Source organism: Leucoraja erinacea, chromosome 4 (assembly GCF_028641065.1).
Source record: "Leucoraja erinacea ecotype New England chromosome 4, Leri_hhj_1, whole genome shotgun sequence".
Lineage (NCBI taxonomy): Eukaryota > Metazoa > Chordata > Chondrichthyes > Rajiformes > Rajidae > Leucoraja > Leucoraja erinaceus.
The window spans coordinates 68343406-68365995 of record NC_073380.1 but is presented as its reverse complement, the minus strand read 5'-3'; the positions used below and the strand labels follow the sequence as shown (position 1 = coordinate 68365995).

General features: G+C 41.5%; 1 protein-coding gene across 7 annotated transcripts in view; it reads right to left on the bottom strand.

The window, feature by feature from the left end:
• The window catches only part of LOC129696527 (putative leucine-rich repeat-containing protein DDB_G0290503), a 402087-nt gene that overhangs the window by 222463 nt on the left and 157034 nt on the right, over positions 1–22590 (bottom strand). For 6 of the 7 annotated variants that reach the window (XM_055634522.1, XM_055634523.1, XM_055634521.1 and 3 more), the window contains 2 exons: positions 7026–7169; positions 6859–6942 (listed from right to left, as the gene is read on the bottom strand). In XM_055634522.1, coding sequence (XP_055490497.1) covers positions 6859–6942; positions 7026–7169 — 228 coding nt within the window. The remainder of the gene's footprint in view (positions 1–6858; positions 6943–7025; positions 7170–22590) is intronic. The other variant, XM_055634518.1, reaches the window with a different exon arrangement.

Sequence of the window (22590 nt, the reverse complement as noted above, 5' to 3'; positions counted from 1 at the left end):
GGAAAAACTATAAGATGCTGTTAGGTCAATGGCAAAGAAAAATAAGAATGAAATACTAATTTGTCGCTTGTGTCATTTTACACATTGCATGTTTCATTTACGTTGCAAGCTTGCATCCGATGCATGTGTGCACAAATGTTGCAAAACACCCTGGACAATACCGGTAAGGTTACCAGCAAACAAATAATTAACTCTCTGCAAGTACATTGAGGTGGCAGATGATGATGTTAATCAACATAAAGTATTAATGTTATTTTGAAGCTTCACATACAAGTTAACTAACTTTCTGAGCATGAATGACCCATCACCAGTATAAAGTAAAGATATTATACATTACTTTCAGGTTAGTTATAGACCTGAGTTCCATTGGCTGATGCTTTAGTTATATTAGCAGTTTTGTAGAAATGCTGTTGAAATCTGCAGGAAGTGTCTGATCTAGAAGATTAAGATGCATGGGATCCAAGGCGATTTTGTTGATGGGAATCAAAACTGGCTTACTCATAGAAGACAGAGGATAGCAGTGGAAGCATTGAGCACTGTGTGATCAGTGGTGTTCCACAGGAATCTGTGCTGGGACCTTTGTTGCTTGTGATATTTATATAAATAACTTGGACATAAATGTAGATGGTGTGGTGCGTGGGTCTCAAAAAGGAAGAGAGGAGTCAAGTATTTTGAGAGGCACCTTTAATTATGTTCCTCCCGGTTGTAGGGAGGTCCAAAACGAGAGAAAGATGGCACCCAAACCTCTGCCTTTAAACCCTCTGGTTAAGGGCCGCCTCCGGACTGAACCACTCGCGTGCCGAGGGGTTCGACAGCTATGATGGCGTGACCCTTGGGAGCCGCCACAGGACCCCCCCCCACCCCCAGAACCCGAGGCACGAAACGCACCGGTGGGCGCACGACCCGGCCGGCACACGACCCGGAAGTCAGCAGATCGTGGGGCTGGCGGAGGCATAGGTGGATGGACAGGTCGAGGGACCGGCGGGAGGACAGGTGGAGTGACAGGCGGTGGGAGCCGTGAAGGGGGCGCCCTCGAGGCCGAGGTTGGGCAGCTGGTCAATGTCCAGGTAAACAAATACGAAATCAAGGTCGCGACAAACCCTGTCCATTAGGCGTTGAAAAGCCTGCGCAGCGTTCTTGAGGCCGAACGGCATCCGCGTGAACTCATAAAGTCCGAATGGCGTGATGATCGCCGTCTTGGGTACATCATCCGGGTGGACCGGGATCTGGTTATAACCCCGTACCAGATCCACTTTTGAAAATATTGTGGCCCCAGCCAAATGGGCGGTGAAGTCCTGGATGTGGGGTACGGGGTATCGATCCGCTGTTGTTGTGGCGTTCAGCCATCGGTAATCCCCGCAAAGTCGCCAGCCCCCGCTTGCCTTGGGGACCATGTGGAGTGGGGAAGCCCATGGGCTGCTTGAAGGGCGGACGATTCCCAAGGCCTCCATCGTGCGGAATTCCTGCCGTGCCAGACGCAGTTTATCCGTCGGCAGTCGGCGTGCTCGTGCGTGGAGAGGTGGGCCGGTAGTCTGGATAAAATGTACCACTCCGTGACTGGGGGTCGATGACCGAAACTGTGGGGTCAGGATGTCCGGGAACGTGGCCAAGATCCGTGCAAAGCGGAAGTCCACGGACAACAGGGGCCATCCCACCGGCTGAACCAAACGCAACGTGATCGGCTCCATCGTAGCGGCGTTGACCAAGCGCTGAGAACCGCGGAGTTGCGGGCAGCCGGTAGCAGCAGCCAACGGCACGCCAATCTCCCGAAATGGGAACAGCTGTGCCCAACTTCGCTCCCGCACCGGCCACGGCCGGGCGGTAGAGCAAAGCAAAAAACTAACAGAGTCGTTGACTCCGGTGAGTCCGACTCTGAATAGCCGCGAGCGGCCAGTGCCCGTGAGCATTGGGGCCGGTTGGAGCGGCTTCAGGAGCAGCCGCGAGCGGCCAGTGCCCGTGAGCATTGGAGCCGGTTGGAGCGGCTTGGAACGGGGAACAAAAGCAGCCGCGACGGCTAATGCCCGTGAGCATTGGAGTCGGTTGGAGCGGCTGCAGGATCAGGAGCAGCCGCGACGGCCAGTGCCCGTGAGCATTGGAACCGGTTGGAGCGGCTGCAGGATCAGGAACAGCCGCGAGCGGCCAGTGCCCGTGAGCATTGGAGCCGGTTGGAGCGGTTGCTGGAGGAAATACTCCAAGTGGCAGGCTCCGGGAGATGGAGGCTAGCCACAGTGGGCAGTTAGTAAGCCCCACAGCAGTATCTCTTGTGGGGCTGCACAGTGTTTCTCCCTCATCAAAGGGGAGCACGGAGGGTCAATTCTGGGCTGACCCTGAAGAGGGGAGTGATCAACATACCCCTAGTATGCCTGGGGTGAAAGAAAACATGTTGGATATGGTGTCCCAGTTTATCCAACTCGACCAAACTGGCCTAAACCTGGAGCCCAAAATAGCGGTAAGCATTGACTACATGTCTTTTAACCAACTACAGGGACAGGCATTATCGGACACCACGGCACGACACTTACCACCAGGGAACTGCAAGTCGCTAAATGTTCCCAGTGTCAACCAGTGCATCTGGACGCATGTCGGGGCATCAATTAGAACCAGGGACTTAAATACAGAAAGTCCTAAAAGTCCTAACAGCAGGCGGCATTTGCCCGCACATTGAATGAGCAAAACATGACCCTAGACCACCAGGATGCACTGGCTTTACTCTGCAACTCACAATACCAGTTAAACATTATTAGGAAAAGTGCTATCCAACCGGCTTTAGACCCCAAATTTGCAGGCCTCTGCAAACCTGGAACCTCCAAACCATCAATACTACTATTTGGAGGGGATTTATCAGAACAAGTCAAAGAACTTGACGAAGAGGCGAAAACCCTGGGGCTCATAATAACAGCATCCAAAAGCTACTACGGCCATAAACATCACCCCTACACACCCACTAGTCGGCCAAGACAAACTGGAGAAAGCAGAAAACCAGGAACACCCAACATCGGTCTTTTTTAGCCCATGGCCCAGACTGACCTTCCTGGAAAATGCGCCAGCCATCAACACCAACCTAACTACGGACCCAGACAACAGCACCTCAACGTCCACGGAGGATGCCGAAGAAGTAACATACCTACCACTGGTAACCATGGAGGTAGGTGGGTCTGGTTCCTTAAGAATTAAAGGGAGCATGGAAGTTGGTGGGAGATTACGATATTATTTGGATGCATGGAATAAGTTAACTACCGACACATATTTTCTAAGCAGTATCCAGGGTTATACCATAGAATTTATACAAAAACATAACCCTCCAGTTCAGCATGTACCAAACCGAATGTTCGTGCTCACAGGCATAGAAAAATCTAAAGCACATGCTGAATTACAGCGGCTATATAAAAAAGGAGTAATTGAGAAAACCCAACACGAATTGCAGGAATTCGTGTCCAACATCTTTATAAAACATAAGAAAGATGGTGGTTGCCGCATCATCATCGATTTAACTACTTTGAATACCTTTGTACAATATATTCATTTCAAGATGGAAACCTTTTTTACTGCTAAGCAATTGATTTCCGAAGGCTACTACATGGCAAGCATCGATTTAAAAGATGCTTACTATACATTACCGACAAGAGGTGACCACAGATGTTATTTAAAATTCAACTGGATGGATCAACGTTGGCAATACAGGGCACTACCTAATGAGCTAACATCTGCCCCAGGCTGTTCACAAAAATTTGAAACCAGCCCTAGCGTTACTGCAGAAACAAAAATACATGATAATGGCATATCTAGATGACATACTTATTGTTGGCAAAACTTTGGAATTGGCTAAACAAGCGGTAACAGCCACGAAACAATTGTTTGGAAAACTGGGGTTTATCATCCATCCAGTTAAGTCTAAATTAACGCCTTCAACAAAAATGGATTATGTGGGGTTCACCATTAACTCAGTACTCATGTCAGTGACTTTGCCGAAAGAAAAGGTTACAGCCTTAATAGAGGCTTGTAGCGAAATCATTGACATCACCAAACCATCCATTAGACTGGTAGCTAGAATAATTGGGATGATAGTGGCTGCATTTCCAGCCACACAATTCGGACCTTTACACTATCGAAATTTACAGAGAGCAAAAATAAGAGCACTCCAACTTAATGATGGCCATTTTGACAGACCAATGAAGCTACCAACAGAGGACATAATAGAACTAAAATGGTGGGAACATAACGTCAGGTATTGTTCCAATCCAATAATTATCAACAACCCGTCTATGGTACTACAAACTGATGCCAGTGCACTTGGTTGGGGTGCTACCAATTCCATCTCCAGCTGTGGAGGGAGATGGAATGCACAGGAGGCATCATTATTACAAACACTGGGCATAAACTACCTGGAAATGTTAAGTGCATTCCATTGCCTTAAGTCATATTGTTCTGGGTAAAATCACCAGCAGGTTAGACTACCAAATTGACAACACCAGCGTGGTAGCATATATCAACCATATGGGTGGAAACAAATCGGCAACAGATGCATTTTCGCTGCATTGGGGGAAATTGTTTATTTATGCATTCCCTCCTTTCTGCCTCATCAGTCGGGTATTAAGGAAAATACAGCAAGACTCTGCGTCTGGTATTTTGATAATACCCGATTGGCCTACTCAACCATGGTTCCCGGTGATACTAGACATGGTATTCGAACCATGCATCACCATCCATCATAGACCTAATTTACTGGTCCATCCGGTAACAAAGGAAAGATCACCCACAGATCTATGAACATCCCGTCTGTTCTGGAATTCCTGGCAAGCCTCCATTACGATGAGAGGCTCAGTCATAGTGCCATCAACTGCGCCAGAAGTGCTCTGTCAACATACCTGTGGCAAGGAACAGAGCGGCATTCTGTTGGGACACACCCTGGTAACCAAACTCATGAGGGGCATTTTAATGTTAATCCCCCAAGAACCAGGTACTCCCAAATATGGGATGTGAGCATTGTACTGACCATGTTAAGAAACTGGTCTCCAGCTACAGCTCTGTCCCTACAGAAACTGACTATGAAAACAGTCATGCTGATGGCCTTGGTCATGGCACAAAGGGTCCAGTCACTACAGAACCTAAGGCTGGACAACATGACTATTTCATCTGGAAATTTAACTTTTCACATCAATGAATTAGTCAAACAGAACTGACAGGGGTCAGCAGGCCTAAAAACAGAATTCAGGGCATACCCGACAGATGATCGTCTCTGTATTGTAACACACTTACTATTATATATGTAGTATACTAAGATCATCAGAGGGGAAGAAATGTCACTTTTAATCAGCTACAAACAGCCACTCAAAACAGTGACAGTCCAGACCATCTCTAGATTTCTAAAACAGGTCCTAATAAGGCTGGAGTAGACACTAGCATTTTAAATCTCACTCCACCAGGGCTGCCGCTACATTGGCAGCTATGAAGTTGGATGTTCCTATGGACCAAATCCTCAAGACAGTAGGATGGTCAACGGAGAAAATTTTCCAACGATTTTATAACAAACCAGTCATTGAACCTGGAACATTTGCAGAAACAATTTTAATTTCTGTAATATAATTTACCCCATAATTAGGGGCTATAATTTGGTGTTAATATATTTATCGTTGGGTTTTCAATATCGTATTGATGTCTAATGATGTTAACACTATTTTCCCCATAATCAAGGCAGATGTGATGCATGGACTCGTTTCCATGGCATGAAATCACAGAGCTTTAAAATCTTCACGTAGTCACTCACATGACTCCGAAGTAAAATAGTAAGATTAAACGAGAACTTACCAGTTTGAAGTTTGATCGTTATTTTAAGAGGAGTAACGTTGAGGGGTTACGTGCCCTCTGCTCCCACCTTGATCATATACTCAACTGGTATCTCTTCTCTAATCTTACTATGTTTAGTCATTACAGTTATCTGTGATTTCACACCGCTGCTTTGAAGAATGACACGCATGCGTCCTGGCGGGGTTCTTCTCGTAATCCCTCAACGTTACTCCTCATAAAATAATGATCAAACTTCAAACTGGTAAGTTCTCGTTTAATCTTACTATTATCCTGCAAGAGAGAAGATTACGTTTGAGAAAGGAAGTACAGAGAATCCAGGGAATTATAGGCCAGTGAATCTATTGGAGAGAATTCTTTGAGATATGATTTACTACCATTTGGAAGAAAATTGACTAATTAGGGATAGTCAGCACAACTATGTATGTGGCAGGTTGTGCCTCACTAACTTGATTGAGATTTTTGAGAAACTGATGAAAGAGATTGATGAAGGTAGGTCAGTGGATTTTGTATCGGTGGATTTTAGTAATGCTTTTGATAAGGTCCCTTTTGGTGGACTGATCCAGAAGCTTAAGATGTATGGCATTCACAATAATTTGGCCCATGATTTGAAACTGGCTTAGTCCTAGAATATAGAGGGATGTAGTGGAAGAGATATATTTTGGCAAAGTTAATCTAAACATATAAGGTATGAACACAAATTGCTGGAGATTGTGGGAAGGTAAGTAATGGAGAATGCTGTGCTAACCATTTACTGGGAATATTGCTACAGTTGTTGCCCTATAACTTTTACTAATCCATCTTGATAAAATTGATTAAAAGATATATGTTAGCATTTTTAGCATTAAAATAAGTGTACAATCTCAGATTCAGATTCAATTTTAATTGTCATTGTCAGTGTACAGTACAGAGACAATGAAATGCATTATTATGGTTTGCTGCATCTTATATTATCATCTTATATTTTGTTTTATTTTCAGAAAATAACAAACTATTAAAGTTATCTAGAAGAGGCTGGCTTCACAAATCTGTATTAACATAAAAGAGGAAGCTTGCCTTTTCTTGTGCTGCATTGTATTTTTCATCTTGACTTAATTGCTTCATTCGTAGTTTATGGAGAATGTCTTCCTTACAAAACACCTGCAGAGTTATAAATTGAAAATGGGAAAAAAAGTATTTGGATAGATTTATTTGAATGTTTATTAAACAATTCAATAAATTACCTCTTTTGAAAGTATCTCATGTTCACTCTGTGCAGTGATCATCCAAGCTTCAAGTCGGGCTTGCAAACGTCCATTCTCCTCCACCGTTTCACTGTATTGCTGTTGAATTTGCTTCATTTGATCTTTCAGTGTCTTGTTTTGAACCTTCAGTTAGGAAATAAATGTTCTACTTATTAAAATGTTCTCCTTGACAAGATTCACAAATCTGTATTAAGTAAGTAAGTATGTTTATTGGCCAAGTATTCACCTACAAGGAATTTGCCTTGGTGCTTCGCCCACAAGTAACAACATGACATACAGTTAAGAATGATGCAGAAAATGCTAAACATTAATAATCATAAAACATTAATGATAAAACACCATTGATCAAGCATGTGAACCAACAAAATAGCAGATCAAAGAGAGGCTACAGATTTTTGGATGTTTGGAGCAACTACTCGTGGATAAAAACTGTTTTTATATCTGGCTTATATTTGACAGTCCGGAGTTGCCTTCAAAGGTATCAAAGGTATTTTATTGGTCACATTCACATACACCTAGGTGTAGTGAAGTGAAATGCTTCTTGCCATTTTGCAGCACATAAAGAAGAAATACAGACATAACATTAATAAGAGTTTTAAACATAAAGAACATCCCCCCACAATGGTTCCCATTATGAGGGAAGGCACAAAGTCCAGTTCCCAACCCCAGTTCACCCATAGTCGGGCCTATTGAGGCTTCCACAGTTGCCTCTACGGAGGTCCAAAGTTCCAGGCCGTTCTCGCCGGGTGATGTTGCTCCGGCGTCGGGAGAGTCCTCTCAGCGGCTTGGGAACCCTGGAATGGCCGCTTCCTTACTGGAGGCCGCGGCTTCTGAAGCCAACAAGGACGCGCCGGTTGGAGCTCCACAACTGGCGATCTCATCTAAAGATCCCAGGCTACCGGTGTAAAGTTCAGCGCCGCCGTCCGCAGCTGGTCGCTCCACAGCCCCGCAGCTCCGCGATGTTTTCCTCAGCGATCTTCAGCTCACCGGAGCTCCAGCGCGGCGACCCGGGCAAGGCATCACCCACTCCGCGATAGCGCTCCAGCGCTGTGCAGCCGCCGAAGCCGAGGCCGAGGTTCTGGGCGGTCCTCAACAGGAAACGCCGCTCCAGGCCCGCTTGTAGGCCGCGAGGACAGGTCGAAGCTGCAGCCCGGAGAAAAGCTGCCTTTCCGACCAGGTAGGGACCCTGAAAGGTAGTTTCCCCCTTCACCCCCCCCCCCCCCCCCAAGAGGGAAGTGATTCGAAGAGTTTGTGGCCAGGGTGAGAGGGGTCAGAGATGATCTTGCCCGCTCACTTCCTGGCCCTTGAAGTGTACAGTTCATCAATGGAGGGAAGGTTGCAGCCAATAACCTTCTCAGCTGATCCGACAATTCGCTACAGCCTCCAGGTGTCGTGCTTGGTGGCTGAGCCAAACCAGACCATGATGGAGAAGGTGAGAACAGACTTTACAATGGCCATGTACAATTGGACCATCATTGCCTGTGGCAGATTGTGCTTCCTCAGCTGCCGTAGGAAGTACATCCTCTGTTGTGCCTTTTTGACTGTGGAGTTGATGGTACCCCCACTTAAGGTCCTTGGAGATGATGGTTCCCAGAAACGTAAAAGACTCCACAGATGTGACTGTGGTGTTGTTGATGGTGAGTGGGGTGATGGGAGGGAGAGCTCTCCTAAAGTCTACAATCAATTCCACTGTCTTAAGAGCATTGAGCTCTAGGTTGTTGCAATGGCACCAGGATGCCAGGTGTGATGCTTCCTGTCTGTAGGCAGATTCTTCCCGATCCTGGATCAGTCCAATCAGGGTTGTGTCATCCTCAAACTTGAGAAGCTTGACAGGTGTCTGTGGCGGTGCAGTTGTTGGTGTAGTGAGAGTAGAGGAGTGAGTACGCAGCCTTGCGGTGCTCCTATGCTGAGCGTTTGCGGGTCCAAGATGTGCTTTCCCAGACTCACATGCTGCTTTCTGTCTGTCAGGAAGCTGGTGATCAACCGACAGAGGGGTTCAGGCACAGTCAACTCGGAAAGTTTGGAGTGTCGTAGCTCTAGCACAATGGTGTTGATTCCAGAGCTAAAATCAACAAACATGATCCTCGCATAGGTCCCCTGGCGGTCTAGGTGCTGTAGGATGAAGTGCATGCCCAGGTTGACTGCATCATCCACAGATCTATTTGCCCGATATGCAAAGATGCCTATTCCTCAATTATTATATAATGAATGCAAAGAGGAATTTACAAACAATTAATGTTTAAAAAACAACTTAGCATAGGACCCTTGCTATAATAATCAATATGACAAACATATTGTATTGCTAGAACTAAACTAATTTCAAACTTAAGCTAATTATGTAAGTAGAAATAAGTACCAATAACAGCAAGGTATGGTCAAAATTAAGTTATTTCACAACTTATTGACGAATTTCATACTAAACTTAAATACAAAAACGTATATACTGTTGATTAATAGCAACTTTGCAATAATTGTATCAGCAAGTAGAACTGTAATAGGTTCTGCACCATTGTAATGTGGCAACAGATATATAGTGGCGCGTTATCCATCTACTTCACACATAATTCTCATTTCAAACCCGGTTAGCTTTCAGATCAAAGCTCACAGTATCTTTCAATTCATCTCGCCCATATTTGACCTGCTTCTCAACACTCTGACTGTATTCCTACCCTGCTTGTTTATTGCTGCTGATGAGTTTCAGAGCTATTTCCTTCATTCTTGGCCAACAGAAGAGTGTTACAAATCACATGTAAGAGGGAACTGCACATGCTGGTTTAAACTGAAGATAGACACAAAATGCTGGAATAACTCAGCGGGTCAGGCAGCATCTCTGGAGAGAAGGAATGGTTGACATTTTGGGTCGAGACCCATAGAAACATAGAAATTAGGTGCAGGAGTAGGCCATTCGGTCCTTCAAGCCTGCACCGCCATTTAATATGATCATGGCTGATCATCCAACTCAGTATCCCATACCTGAATAGATCCCCTTGGCTCAATCCGCCAATGAACTGGCCTCACTACATCTCCTTCAGAGAGTTCCAGAGATTCGCTGCCCTCATCTCGGTTTTAAAGGATTTCCCCCTTATCCTTAAGCTGTGACCCCTTGTCCTGGACTTCCCCAACATCGGGAACAATCTTCCTGCATCTAGCCTGTCCAACCCCTTAAGAATTTTGTAAGTTTCTATAAGATCCCCTCTCATCCCAAGGTCTAAGTCTCTCCAGCAATTTGTGTCTATCATCAGTGTTACAATTCACGCAGCCTTAATGAAAGAAATACATTAAACATTGAATGCACAGGATATTTCCATTCCTTAATAGAAAGTGGTATTTCCTAGTTGGAAAGGAGAAGGGAAACCAGTTTTTGCATGGACAGTAAAAGAGCTAGACATATATGTAAGTGATTAAGGTCCAAAATGTTCCCTTTATGTAACAATGAAACTAATGGTGTTAAATGTGAATTGCTAAAAGCCGATTTCAAAATTGTTTTGGTAGCTTCATAAAAACATATTTTATATCAGCTATTTGTGTGGCAAATATGAACTGTATGCAATATAATGGTACAATACCAATTCAAAACAATTTCATGATAATATCGAGAGGTCATCAACCCATCTGGTACTGAAAAGTAAACCCGTACAAGTGTGAACACTAATTTCTTGTTGATGTTGATTTTAAAATGATAAATTCTATATATTTTATCCAAACCTTCCTTTGTCTTTCTCTGGCAGTCGATGTTTCTTTCTGTCATTTTGCCTTCCAACTGTACCTGATTTGACATGGAATTTACCCACACAGACTTTCATTTCCATTTCAGAATTTCAAAATTCTTCAAATCTGAGTGGGTTAAGTGATGCACAGTTGCTTGCCTGTTAATACAGGTTCCGGATGGCCACTTTCCCTTGTTGCGACGTTATCTGCTCATACTCACAGGAACTTGCCACATAAAAAAATGATAAAACATAAAAATGCAAGGACTTTATAACTAATAGCAGATGCAATTAGATGCCCTATGACAATAAAATCTGGGCCAAAGTAAATTTAAAAGGGAAGATTTTTAGCAGGCACTTGATAATACACTACATGGAGACTTGAAGTGAAGATTAAGACATGATAGTGCCAAAGGGAAATCAAATTGCGTAGTTTCTCAGTTACGTGGGATGTTGTGAGTAATATCACAACTTTTTAAGGCTATATTTACATTTACAAAAATGATTTGGAGAACAGGAGGAAGAGAATGAGGAGACAGATCACCTTGGGAGAAGCTTCAATTAATTCTGGTCAGCAGCAATCTGACAATTAACTACAAAATTTAGCCATTTCTGAATGTTTGATTACTTCAGAAAAAAATAGTAATATTGGAGTCAGCACCAAACCAGGATTCTATCCTTGTGGATCAGGTCTCAGGTCAAGAAAATTATGTAGATAACGGTGCATTACAAACTTTCATGTAGAAGAGACAACTCTCCAATTAAACAGCCTTCCAATTAGTTTGATAGGGAACTGTTAGCAACTCCATTCTTCCTTCCGCATTTCCCCCTTCCCCTAGCAGTTCATTCAATCAGTGTGAGATGGTTAGGTCATGGCCTCGACCCAATCACAAGTATAGTCTCAGTTCATTTGACACTCAGTAGGGAATTGGCAATGTCTCTGTTGATATAAATTTATAGCTATTTTCTATTTGCTAGATAGGGGCTCAATTCATGTTGTCGGTACCCATTCGGACCCTGGGCAGTTTATCAGTGTGAAAAATGTCACTTTGGGCTTCACAACATGAGACAAAAATGTAAAATACTGAGAAGAATAGCTGACAGTGAAAAGGGCAAATTGGTGAAATGACTATGGCTCAATCATGAGAGCAGGTGCATCATTGACTCAGCACAAAGATGCACCAACGAAAGACATCAATTAGAAAAAGCTTAGGATAGAAACAGGGTTTAGGGGTAAGTAGGAAACAACTTACTCCTTACAACTTCAGTCTTGGCATAGTATAGCCCAATTTTACACCAATTTCCAACATATTATTGCTTGTTATTGTCGTTAAGTCTGAAATACAGTTAAATTGCTAGCAACTTGATGTTAATAGGCCTTTCTCACGGGGCGACTTGACGCAAGAGTTAACCAGAGTTTAACATCGTGGGAACCTTGTGCGATAACAGTACGGCATTCGTGGACCACCGTGGACCACCGTGGCGCTAACGGCAGGTAATCGTGTAACTTGGTGACTCGGGAGAAAATTCAAGGCTTGAATTTCTCCAAGAGTGACTTGTACACTTGTGGTTGAGCATTGCAACATTATATGAACGTAGTGGCCCGTGCGATATCCGTAATAACTCTTGCGGTTACCGTGGGAACTCCTGCGAACGGTAAACCCGGAAGCTGGACAGAGGGGACAGAAGGTGAGTAAAAATTGTCTTCTGTGGGATTGAATTTAAAAAATAAAGATTTGCATCCGCATATGGACATCAACTTATTCATGAGTTATGTTAAGAAAATAACAATAATCTTTAAAAGGGACTTTACTGAAAGGTCCCGCATTTTTATGGTCTGTGAGAAATTTTCCACATGTACTTCTTTGAGAGATACAGCTCGGAGTCCTCGCCGACTAGCGATCGATGCCTTTCCGAAGCAGGGTCCGGAACGCTACCAATCAATGTTCTCCAGAAACCCGTGTAAAGGAGTGAACTGCACATGCTGGTTTAAACCGAAGACAGACACAAAAAGCTGGAGTAACTCAGCGAGTCAAGCAGCATCTCTGGAGAAAAATAGGTGATGTTTCGGGACGAGACGCATCTTCAGACTCAATTCCGATTAGGATGTCTGAAGAAGGGTTCCGATTCGAATCGCCACCTATTCTTTTTCTCCAGAGATGCTGCTTGACCCGCTGACTTACTCCAGCTTTTTATGTTTTTCTTCCCAGATCTGACTTGGGTAACTTAGGTAACTTACACTCTCTCTCTCTCCCCCATGGTCAGGATCGAACCCAGGTCTCTGGGGCTGTGAGGCAGCAACTCTACCACTGTGCCGCATGTAGTCAGATTTAATAAATTGCTGGTGTTGCTTCCAAAGAGAGAGGCACATAATATTAGATCAGAATTGCATCTTTCCGCTAATAGAGTCAATTATTAGTCAATTAATAATAGAATCAATTATTGTTGGTGACATTTCACCTACGAATATCAGACTATTTTCGCAGAGGTAAGGGCCAATTAGGCATAGCAAAAGGTATGAACACTTTTAAACATTTTTTTCTGACTATTTTGTCAAATGCAAATACAGGGAGAATTATCAAAGTGCTCACATGGCTCACTCTGTTAGAAGCGTTCTGAGTTTAAATGTTCCGTGTATTCCTTCTTAAAGTATAAATTTTTGTGTGGCCAGGGGTGCAATTGAGAACAGCTGGGAAAGGGCGGAGGGGGCGTCACGAATAACAGCGTTTCCCTGTCCATATTATGGCCCATTCCCCAACCGTAACATTAATCAAGCTCTGTCTAACTCCGCCTTCACACCATCCCCGTGACATGGGTTAGTCATCGCTGGGCGGGCTGTGGGCGAATGGCCTGCCAACGGGAGGCAGAGACTGACACTGAGATCCATTGTGCAGGAAGGAACTGCGGATGCTGGTTTTTACCGAAGATAGACACAACGCCACCTGTTCATTTTCTCCAGATATGTTGCCTGACCCATTGAGTTACTCCAACATTTTGTGTCTGTGTTCACTATGAACATTGAATTATTTGATTTTAGGTAACTTACACTCTCTCTCTCTCTCCCTCGCCCACCCCCCCCTGCCCCCCCCCCCCCCCCCCCCCCCCCCCCCTCCCCAATGCAGTAATTGTCGGTTAACCAGGCCAAGGTTGGCAACGATGATCCCCTCTTGGGATCACACTATCCCTAGCCAACAATTGGCCTATCAGGGAACCAAATATAGACATAAAGTGCTGGAGTGACTCAGTGGGTCAGGCAGCATCTCTGGAGGAAAGGGTTAGGCGACATTTCGGGTCAGGACCCCTCTTCAAAATACCCTGCTGAGGTCATCTGTTGTTGGCCCTGATTTGTCCCGGTCTTTTCTTGCTTCCAGTTCCCCCCTACAATCATCCCGAAGGGTCCCGACCAAAAATGGAATCTATTCCTTTTCTCCAGAGATGCTGCTTGGCCCGCTGAGTTACTCCAGCATTTTGTGTCTAACTTGCTGATTCAGACAGTTTTTGATTATCAAGGATTCTGCGCTGACTCTTTACAAGTACCACAGATCCCCACCTTTATAAATTTCTATCTGGCAGTGTTTTCTGTCTCAGGAATTTCAGCCCTTTATCTGTAGTTACTGTCATCAAATATAGACAAAGGGCTGAAATTCCTGAGACAGAAAACACTGCCAGATAGAAATTTATAAAGGTGGGGATCTGTGATACTTCTGAAACACACATTGGAAATTTAAACTTGGGCGCAACTAACATCGTCTAAGTAATGTGGTATCTTCCTGCAGTAAAGTCACGGCATTAGTACAGGCATGTCTCCAAATGAGCCAATTCAACCAAGGGAGGATGTTTATAGTGTGTGAAAAAAAAAGTGACATCATTTGTGCCACGTGACACTTCACAGTTCACAATGTTCATTCAAGATTTAACGGGAAAGCTCGGGAGACGGACAAGTCACTCGCACAAATAACAGAAATGCCAAGTACTGCGGGAACTCTTTATCTACCCCCCGTTATATCGTGTGATATCGTGCTAGACCACGGCCACTTCACTCTGGTTACATCTTGCGTCAAGTCGCCCCGTGAGAAAGTACTTTAATAATCCTCATAATCTCAAAATAAATGTCTTGCATTTAAAAAAAAAAAATAATAATTCCAAGACATTGGCATTTTCTGTCAAAGGGAGTTAAAGGGTAGAAATGGACCATCCACCACATCTTCTAAGCATGCAATGGGGCAAAATATGCCTAAATTCAGTTCCACTATTTTAATGAAAGAGAATTTCAGAAACAGATAATAAGCATGCATAAGGTACTATTTTGTACATTCATTATATGTGACTGAGGACAAATTTTTGTCCCACTGTTTTTAGGAAGAATACATTCCTGTCATAAAATGTTGTTTCTTTTCCGTAATTGCTGCCTGATCTGAGTATTTCAATATTTTCTGATTTTTTTTGTTGTCACATTTTCATTTATTTGATTTTCATTTCTCTTTAAATTCTTGATTTCTACTGTTTTCTATGCTTGAGTCAATTAGCTGAATTTTGCCCGAAATAAACTTTGGCACCTATAAAGAATGGCAGAGAGGAGGAGCTGAGAAGGGAGGGGGGTTGGTTGGGGGAGTGGGGTGGGGGTGGGTGGGGGGGGGGGGATAGTGCAAAGATGGGGTTAGGAAAAGTGGGAAGTTGGAATAGGGAGAAGGAGGGTGGCAGTCAATGTGATGTTGTTGGAGCCAACAGTATCAAGGCCCTTGGCCTGGAACATGGCAGTCTGATAAAGAGTGAAGGGATAGGAAGAACATATAGAAAATGAAGAGAACGTGTACACAGAAAACAAATACCCAAATGCACTGTCAATCATTATGAGTAACCATTTACTCATCACAAGTTACAAATGTCATGCATGAAAAAATATTAGTCAGATTTATAATAACAAAAATTCATTTTTTACTCATTTGATTCATTGCCCAAATTAAAGTAAAGCAATTTCAAAATGTGCAATATTCTGTATGTAATGTAAAGAAGTAATCTTAATGTTATATACCTTTAACTGTATATTATAACTTTAATCTTTACCAATTTTAAAGCTGTGGATATTGAGCAAGTGGTTACGTATCACCTTGTCTATTGGCATTGACTAAACCTGCAAGTACTCTAAAATCTGGCAATTATGTCAAAAGACTCCAACATGAGTTCTGGAATCTGTTACAAACAAAGAATCTCGAGCTTTATGCAGGCAAATGATCATACATGAACTAAGAACAAGAATAGATGACTTGGCCTCCTTAAACTTGCACCACCATTTAATATAAGTGTGGTTGATCTGATTGTAACCTCAACTTGTTTATCAGGAATCCTTAAAGTATACACCATTATTTCATCTCGGTCATAGATGGGACCATGCCTAATTTTAATAAGTGAACCCTGGGTCTAAATCCTCCCACAAGCGGATGCATCTTCTCAATAACATCTCACCAGGCAACTGAATCATCCTACCACCACCAGAGAGTAATCCTGAACTACTACGTACCTTTTTGGTGACCCTCAGACTATCGTGATCACACACTGTAAATGGCTCGATAGCACAAGCTTTTCACTGTACCTCAATACAAGTGACAATAAACTAAACTAGACTGAACTATTCACCTCGTCAAGGTTTATCGGAATCCAATATGTATCAATCTAGTCCCAACTCACATTTCAACACTCCAGCAGATACAAGCCTTCCTGGACCATCCTGAATAAGAGCAAGTATCCATTCTAGGTATTAGTCTACTGCGTTCATTGGATTAGCATCCTTCCAGAAACAAGGATTGTGCAAACAGAGTATGGGCTAAAGTTATGGTGGCGGCAAACAGGAAACTCTGGGGAAATTCATTTTTTTTAATTTACTGTAAAGGAACAACTTATATTCGGCATAGATCTGGCTTTTGTTTGGTACGTTAAATTGGGCTATTAACATTTATAAACAACTCATGGAGCCTTAAATATTTTCAGTAAAAAAGCAGAGAATGGACACAATTCACCAACTAGAGGTTAAATTTTCTGATAACAATGTCACAAATCCATACTTTCGATAATCTCGCCTTCACTCTGTTCCCCACTAAATTTCACCTCTGTCCCAATCCTTGGTAGATTCTCTTAAATAAATAATGCAATCGTCTCATAACATTGCACATTATCATTAATCTTGAGTCATTACACATGCTCATACCCATTTTTATTTTTTTGCAAATCATATTTAAATCATTAACTACGTACTAAAACAGTAAACAAATTAAGTATATGTTATCCTAAAAAGAAATATCCTACCAAGTGTATGTCACAACCACAAAGGTTGAGCAATCGTTGGTAGTCATATTTTGACACAGTTGCACATCGTGTGATCCTGTACCTACCACGTGATGCCATCACGCATGCCACAGATTTATAAACATGGACAAGTAAAGTTATATGATTCAACATCCCTGCAGAAAATGAAACCATGCTGTTTTTTAATATGCATTTCCTTTGCTAAAACATGTATATGGATTTTAAATGGTCATTGCAAAATATTTATCATCATATGTATCCATTACACCATGCATTTATAGGTTGATAATATTTTAAAAAGTTAAATCCTTTTGGAAAATTCAGACAAACTAACTCACTCCATAAGCTTAAGCTTTTGCCTAATGCAAACACACATAAATCAAAGATCCAGGCCTTAATAGGTTAAAAATGTATTTCACAAATGTCCTTAGATACAGGATAAAGGCACAGCACATCAAATATAAATAAAATTATTATGCTGGCTACTGACCTAATTATACTGGAAGACTGAAATCAAAGTATGATGAGACCAGCTTTTAAGTCTCTGTATAATGCAAACCATATGTAAAATCTACTTTATCAGAAGTCAGAAGGGCAATATTTTCCTGAAAATTACATATTCTCATGCAAAAACCGGATGGTCTTTATTGATGGACAATGTCGTAAAGCCATCACCGTGTTTATAGACATTTAATTGAAGACAGCATAAAACGATAAACTAAGAAACATGCATGGTTGACTCCTCCAATTCAAACCATAAATCATACTGATGTTCAGACAAGTCTCCCAGCCACAAATTCTGATGATAGATGAACCATTTAACTTTGATTTTTGAAAGCAATGAGCTCGCTAGCAATACCTCACACTGACTAATACCACATATGGTCATGCAAGAACTCATCAGAAATACATTTTTGTTTTGTAGATGCTGAAAAAGCATGCAATAATATATGAATGCAGTTAGATCGATCCAATTTTTATAAATTTAAAATCCTTTTCACTTATAGAATATCAAACATAATTTGAGGTGAGACAAAGACAGTTGACAGTTTTATTGCAATTCTCATGTCAAAGACATTTTTTGTTTTTGTTTATTTAAGTTAGGCAAACTGAATCTAAATGCATGTTCAGGTGCTTTGTGTGTGTGCAGCAGAGCATTCACGGAGAATTTTGTAAAAGATTTTAAATAACTTAAAATTCCATTCAATAGACCAGAGATTCCAGGCGGTGGCTCTCTCTGACAACCTCAGCCCCAAAACCAATAGGGGATTCAATAATAAAGCATTATAATGCAGGCCAAAAGCAGCTGCTTACCCTCTCTGGGGACTTATTTAGCAGTGCAATGTAATGCCTGACTTGGAGTCTTGTTAGTAGGCAGTTTGTGTGGCTTCACTTACAGAACAAACATACTGCACTGAAATCATTAATTCAACCACATTTAATAGGATTTTTTGAAATCCCTTTCTCCCATTCTCAAAATGTGTTATTTTCCTCTCTGACTTTAGAAAATCATGTTTTCCAGCAGATCATTTTCAGTGATTATTTGTTCCCTCTGCATTAATTATTTCTGCACTTTGATTTATTTTAAATTTAACAAAGATGGAAGATAATTTTCAAATGTTGTTACTGAGAAATGAATGTCTGTGAGAGAATAAGAATACTTGTTTCCAACTAGGGCTGGTCTTAAAAATTATGCGGATAACATAAGGAAATTAATTCCAAAAATTATTGCACTGACCATTTTTTGGAAAACACTTATTATTCAGATTAATTGTATAATGTGGTTAGCATTGTTCAAATCAACCTGAATCCCCTGTAGTTCATGTTTGGTATCATCCGGCTATAATAAATGAAAAAGCAGTGATATTTAGATGGATGAGCTGTGCACCTGGAAGAGAAAACCACCAAACAAGGACCGAGAGCGATCCCCTGTCTTCACATGCTTGATTTAATTCCTTAATTAGAGCCATTAATCAATGAGTATGAGATATAAGTCTTCAGAAGAGCTGATGACATGACACCTTGCCACCTGTCAAAATTACAGCTTTCTTCGTGCACCATCCCTCAAATAGTTATTTTCTACAAGCCTGGTTGCATTTCACAATTCATTATTTACAGCAAAGCCCTCTTCCAACCCAAACCTTTCCTGATGAACCTACGTGCAACAAGCATTTCACTTATTATTCATTAAATAGCTGCGCCTCAAACTAAATTCCAAGATTTGTAAACTAAGTCTTTGTGTCTCTTCACGGAACATGATTTTGTTCCAGTGCCATACATTGCAGAAACATGACTGGCATTTTGAGTTAAGAGCTGCTCCCTCGGCTTATTGCCTGGATAACCAATAGAGTTAAATTTTCTTCATAATAAATTTAAAAAAATCTTTATTAAATTCTTAAAATTTCAGCTTCTACCCATTTAACTATGACGATTGGAGCATCATAGTTTTATTCCCCAAGATAGCCTTGAGAAGAAAATATTCCATTAAGGCAGCTGTCTTTTAAACCTCAAAAAAGCAAATAAGAAAAAACGAAATTATGGTATTTTGAGCTTCTTTTTTTTAACATGAATGTGCTCTCTCAGTCATGTGCAAAAAAGCAGAAGTATAAATTATGATTTGTGACTGTACACATTAACATTTTGGTTATACTATTGGCAGGAGGAATTATACTCTCTTGGTCATCTGAATGTTATCATTTAAATTGCACATTTCAATATGTCATTTTAACCACTAGATTACTTAACTAATAGATTACATTAGTAATGGTCAGATATGGAAAAGACTAAAGGAGTTTTCACTAGTATCTTGACTGTTATTTGTTCTCAATCATCATCATTAAAATCTGGTCATTATCTCACTGTTGTTTCCAAACATTTGCCTACTGCACTATCTACTTCAAAATAGTCGCCAAAAGAAGTATCCCTTGATTGTTGAACAGTTCAGAATATCTCCTGATTGTGATACACTACATAATCCAGTTATGCAAGGTAGTGGAGTCGTATATTAGCACGTTTAGGGAATTGGGTAGCTACCAGAAAATAGAATGGAGGGGTGGATGGGTCATTTTCAGGTTGACAAGCTGTAATGAGTGAGATGACAGAGCTCAGTGCTGAGGCTCAATCTACTAATGACTTAGATGAAGGAACCGTGCATATTATGGTCAACATTATTTACAATACACAGTCAGTTTGCACATACAGCAATTAATGAGGAAGCTAAATAGAATGCTGGCCCTTGTTGCAAAATAGATGGAGAGATGGAGAGGGAAATGATTACAGAACATTGGTGATATAGCACACCTAGTGTAGTATGTACAATTTGTCTTTCTTTATTTAAGGAGCAATGTACTTGCAATGGAAATGGCTTTAATTCAATTTGGTAAATTGATCCTTGGAATGATTAGGTTGTTTTTGAGTGGTTGTGCCCTTTATGCGTATACTGCTTGGTGTTGAGTAAAGTAAGAAGTATTTTTAGGGAAACGTAATAAATTGTTGAAATATTCGAGATTCTGAGGGAGCCTGATAAAAGAAGATGCTGACTGAATGCTTCCATTCCTTGGGGAATTTAGAACAAGAGGGCAAAGTTTCGGAATACAAAGTCAGCCTTTTTAAGATAGTGATGTTGGCAGTTCTTTGCCAATAAGTTGATCCTGAGTCTTAGGAATTCTTTGCAACTGAGAGCTGTGCAACAACATTATTTATATTTGGGGGTTAAATCAGAATGTCAAAAATGTGTCCTATCAGTGAGTCAAAAATTTAGGAAAGGGGGAATAATTTTAAACTGAAGCCAAGATAAAATTAACCACAAGGAGATACAAGAAACTACAAATGCTGGATTCTTAAGCAAAACACAAAGTGCAGGAGGTGTGGAATGGATGTAATGGACAGGCGATGTTTCTGATATGAAGGGACCCGATCCGAAACGTCATCTGTCCATTTCCTCCGCAGATACTGACTGACCCACTGAGTTAGTCAGATTCATGCAGTGCGGATACAGCCCTTCAGCACAACTTGCCCACACTGAACACCATGTCCCATCTACATTAGTCTCACCTGCCTGTGTTTAGCCAGCTAAACCTAACCTCTCCATGTACCTGTCTAAATGTTTCTTAAAATTTGCAATAGTATCTGCCTCAACCACCTCCTCCAGCGGCTCGTTCCGTAAACCCACCACCCTTTGTGCAAAAAAAAGTTACCCCTCGGGTTGCTATTAAATCATTCCCCCATCACTTTAAACCTATGTCCTCTGGTTCCCGATTCCCCCATTCTGCACAAGAGACTCAGTGCATTTATCTGATCTATTCCTCTAATGATTTTGTACACCTCTATAAGAGCAACCTTCATCCTCCTGCACACCTAGCCTGCTCAACCTCTCCCTATATATCGGACCCTCGGGTCCTGGCAACATCCTCAAGAATTTTATCTGCACCCTTTCACCCGTTCCTCCAGGACTTAGTGTTTTGATCATATCAGCCACAATTTTTAATGAATGTCAAATGGAATGTCAAATAACCAGTGACTGCTCCTATTTTGTTATATTCTTAAACAAAAGACATGTTAGAACAATAGCAATATTATTTTATATTTTTAATTGTCCAATGTTCGAATACCATTCAGATTTATGGTAAAGAAAAGTTGGAGGAAATATAAATGTTCCTATGGAATTCATTTCGATTTTGGACAATTGGGTAAAATGGCAGAAGAATGGCCTAGTTTTACAAATATTATTTTATATTAGTAAGTGTGGAACCATGCTGTGCCATGTCGAACACAGTAAGAACAAATCCATAAAATGAGTTATCTTTCAGAAATTATGAATTACCTTAATCTGTAACAATGGATAATACGGCTGTGAAGCCACTCTAACCCTAATTAAATGTCGAGATTAAGATTGATGAGCAAGAACAAGACTAACTTGGAATGAGGTAACAACCCAATTAAGTTAACGTGCAGTGCTACTTGCATGCTAAATAGCAAATACAGTAGTCCGTGTGGTCCCACAGGTCAATGGATCAGAGCAAAGCTCTACAGTCTTACCACACTCAATTAGAAATGATGCCGATAAACTGGACAACCAAAAGGAAATCACTACATGAACTGTTAAGAATCAAGGCCAATGAATGCAAAAGACAGAATCAACCGTCAAGTGTTTTATTGTCGTATATCTCAGAAAAAAACAATGAAATTCTTACTTGCAGCAGCATAACAGAACATGGAAACATAGTACACTGTAAACAATATAATAAATGAGAAAAAAAAAAATCAGCGTGTGTAATGTACATACACATACATATGTATACATAAAAACAAACAATAATAATGCAATAATAATAACAGTAGTCTATGCTACAGAGCTTATTTGAGGTTGTAGTGTTTAATAACCTAACGGCTATAGGGAAGAAACTGTTCCTGAACCTTGACGTTACAGTTTTCAGGATCCTGTACCTTCTTCCCGATAGCAGCGGTGAAATGAGTGTGTGGCCAGGGTGGTATGGGTCTTTGATGATGCTGGCTGCCTTTTTGATGCTGGCTGCCTC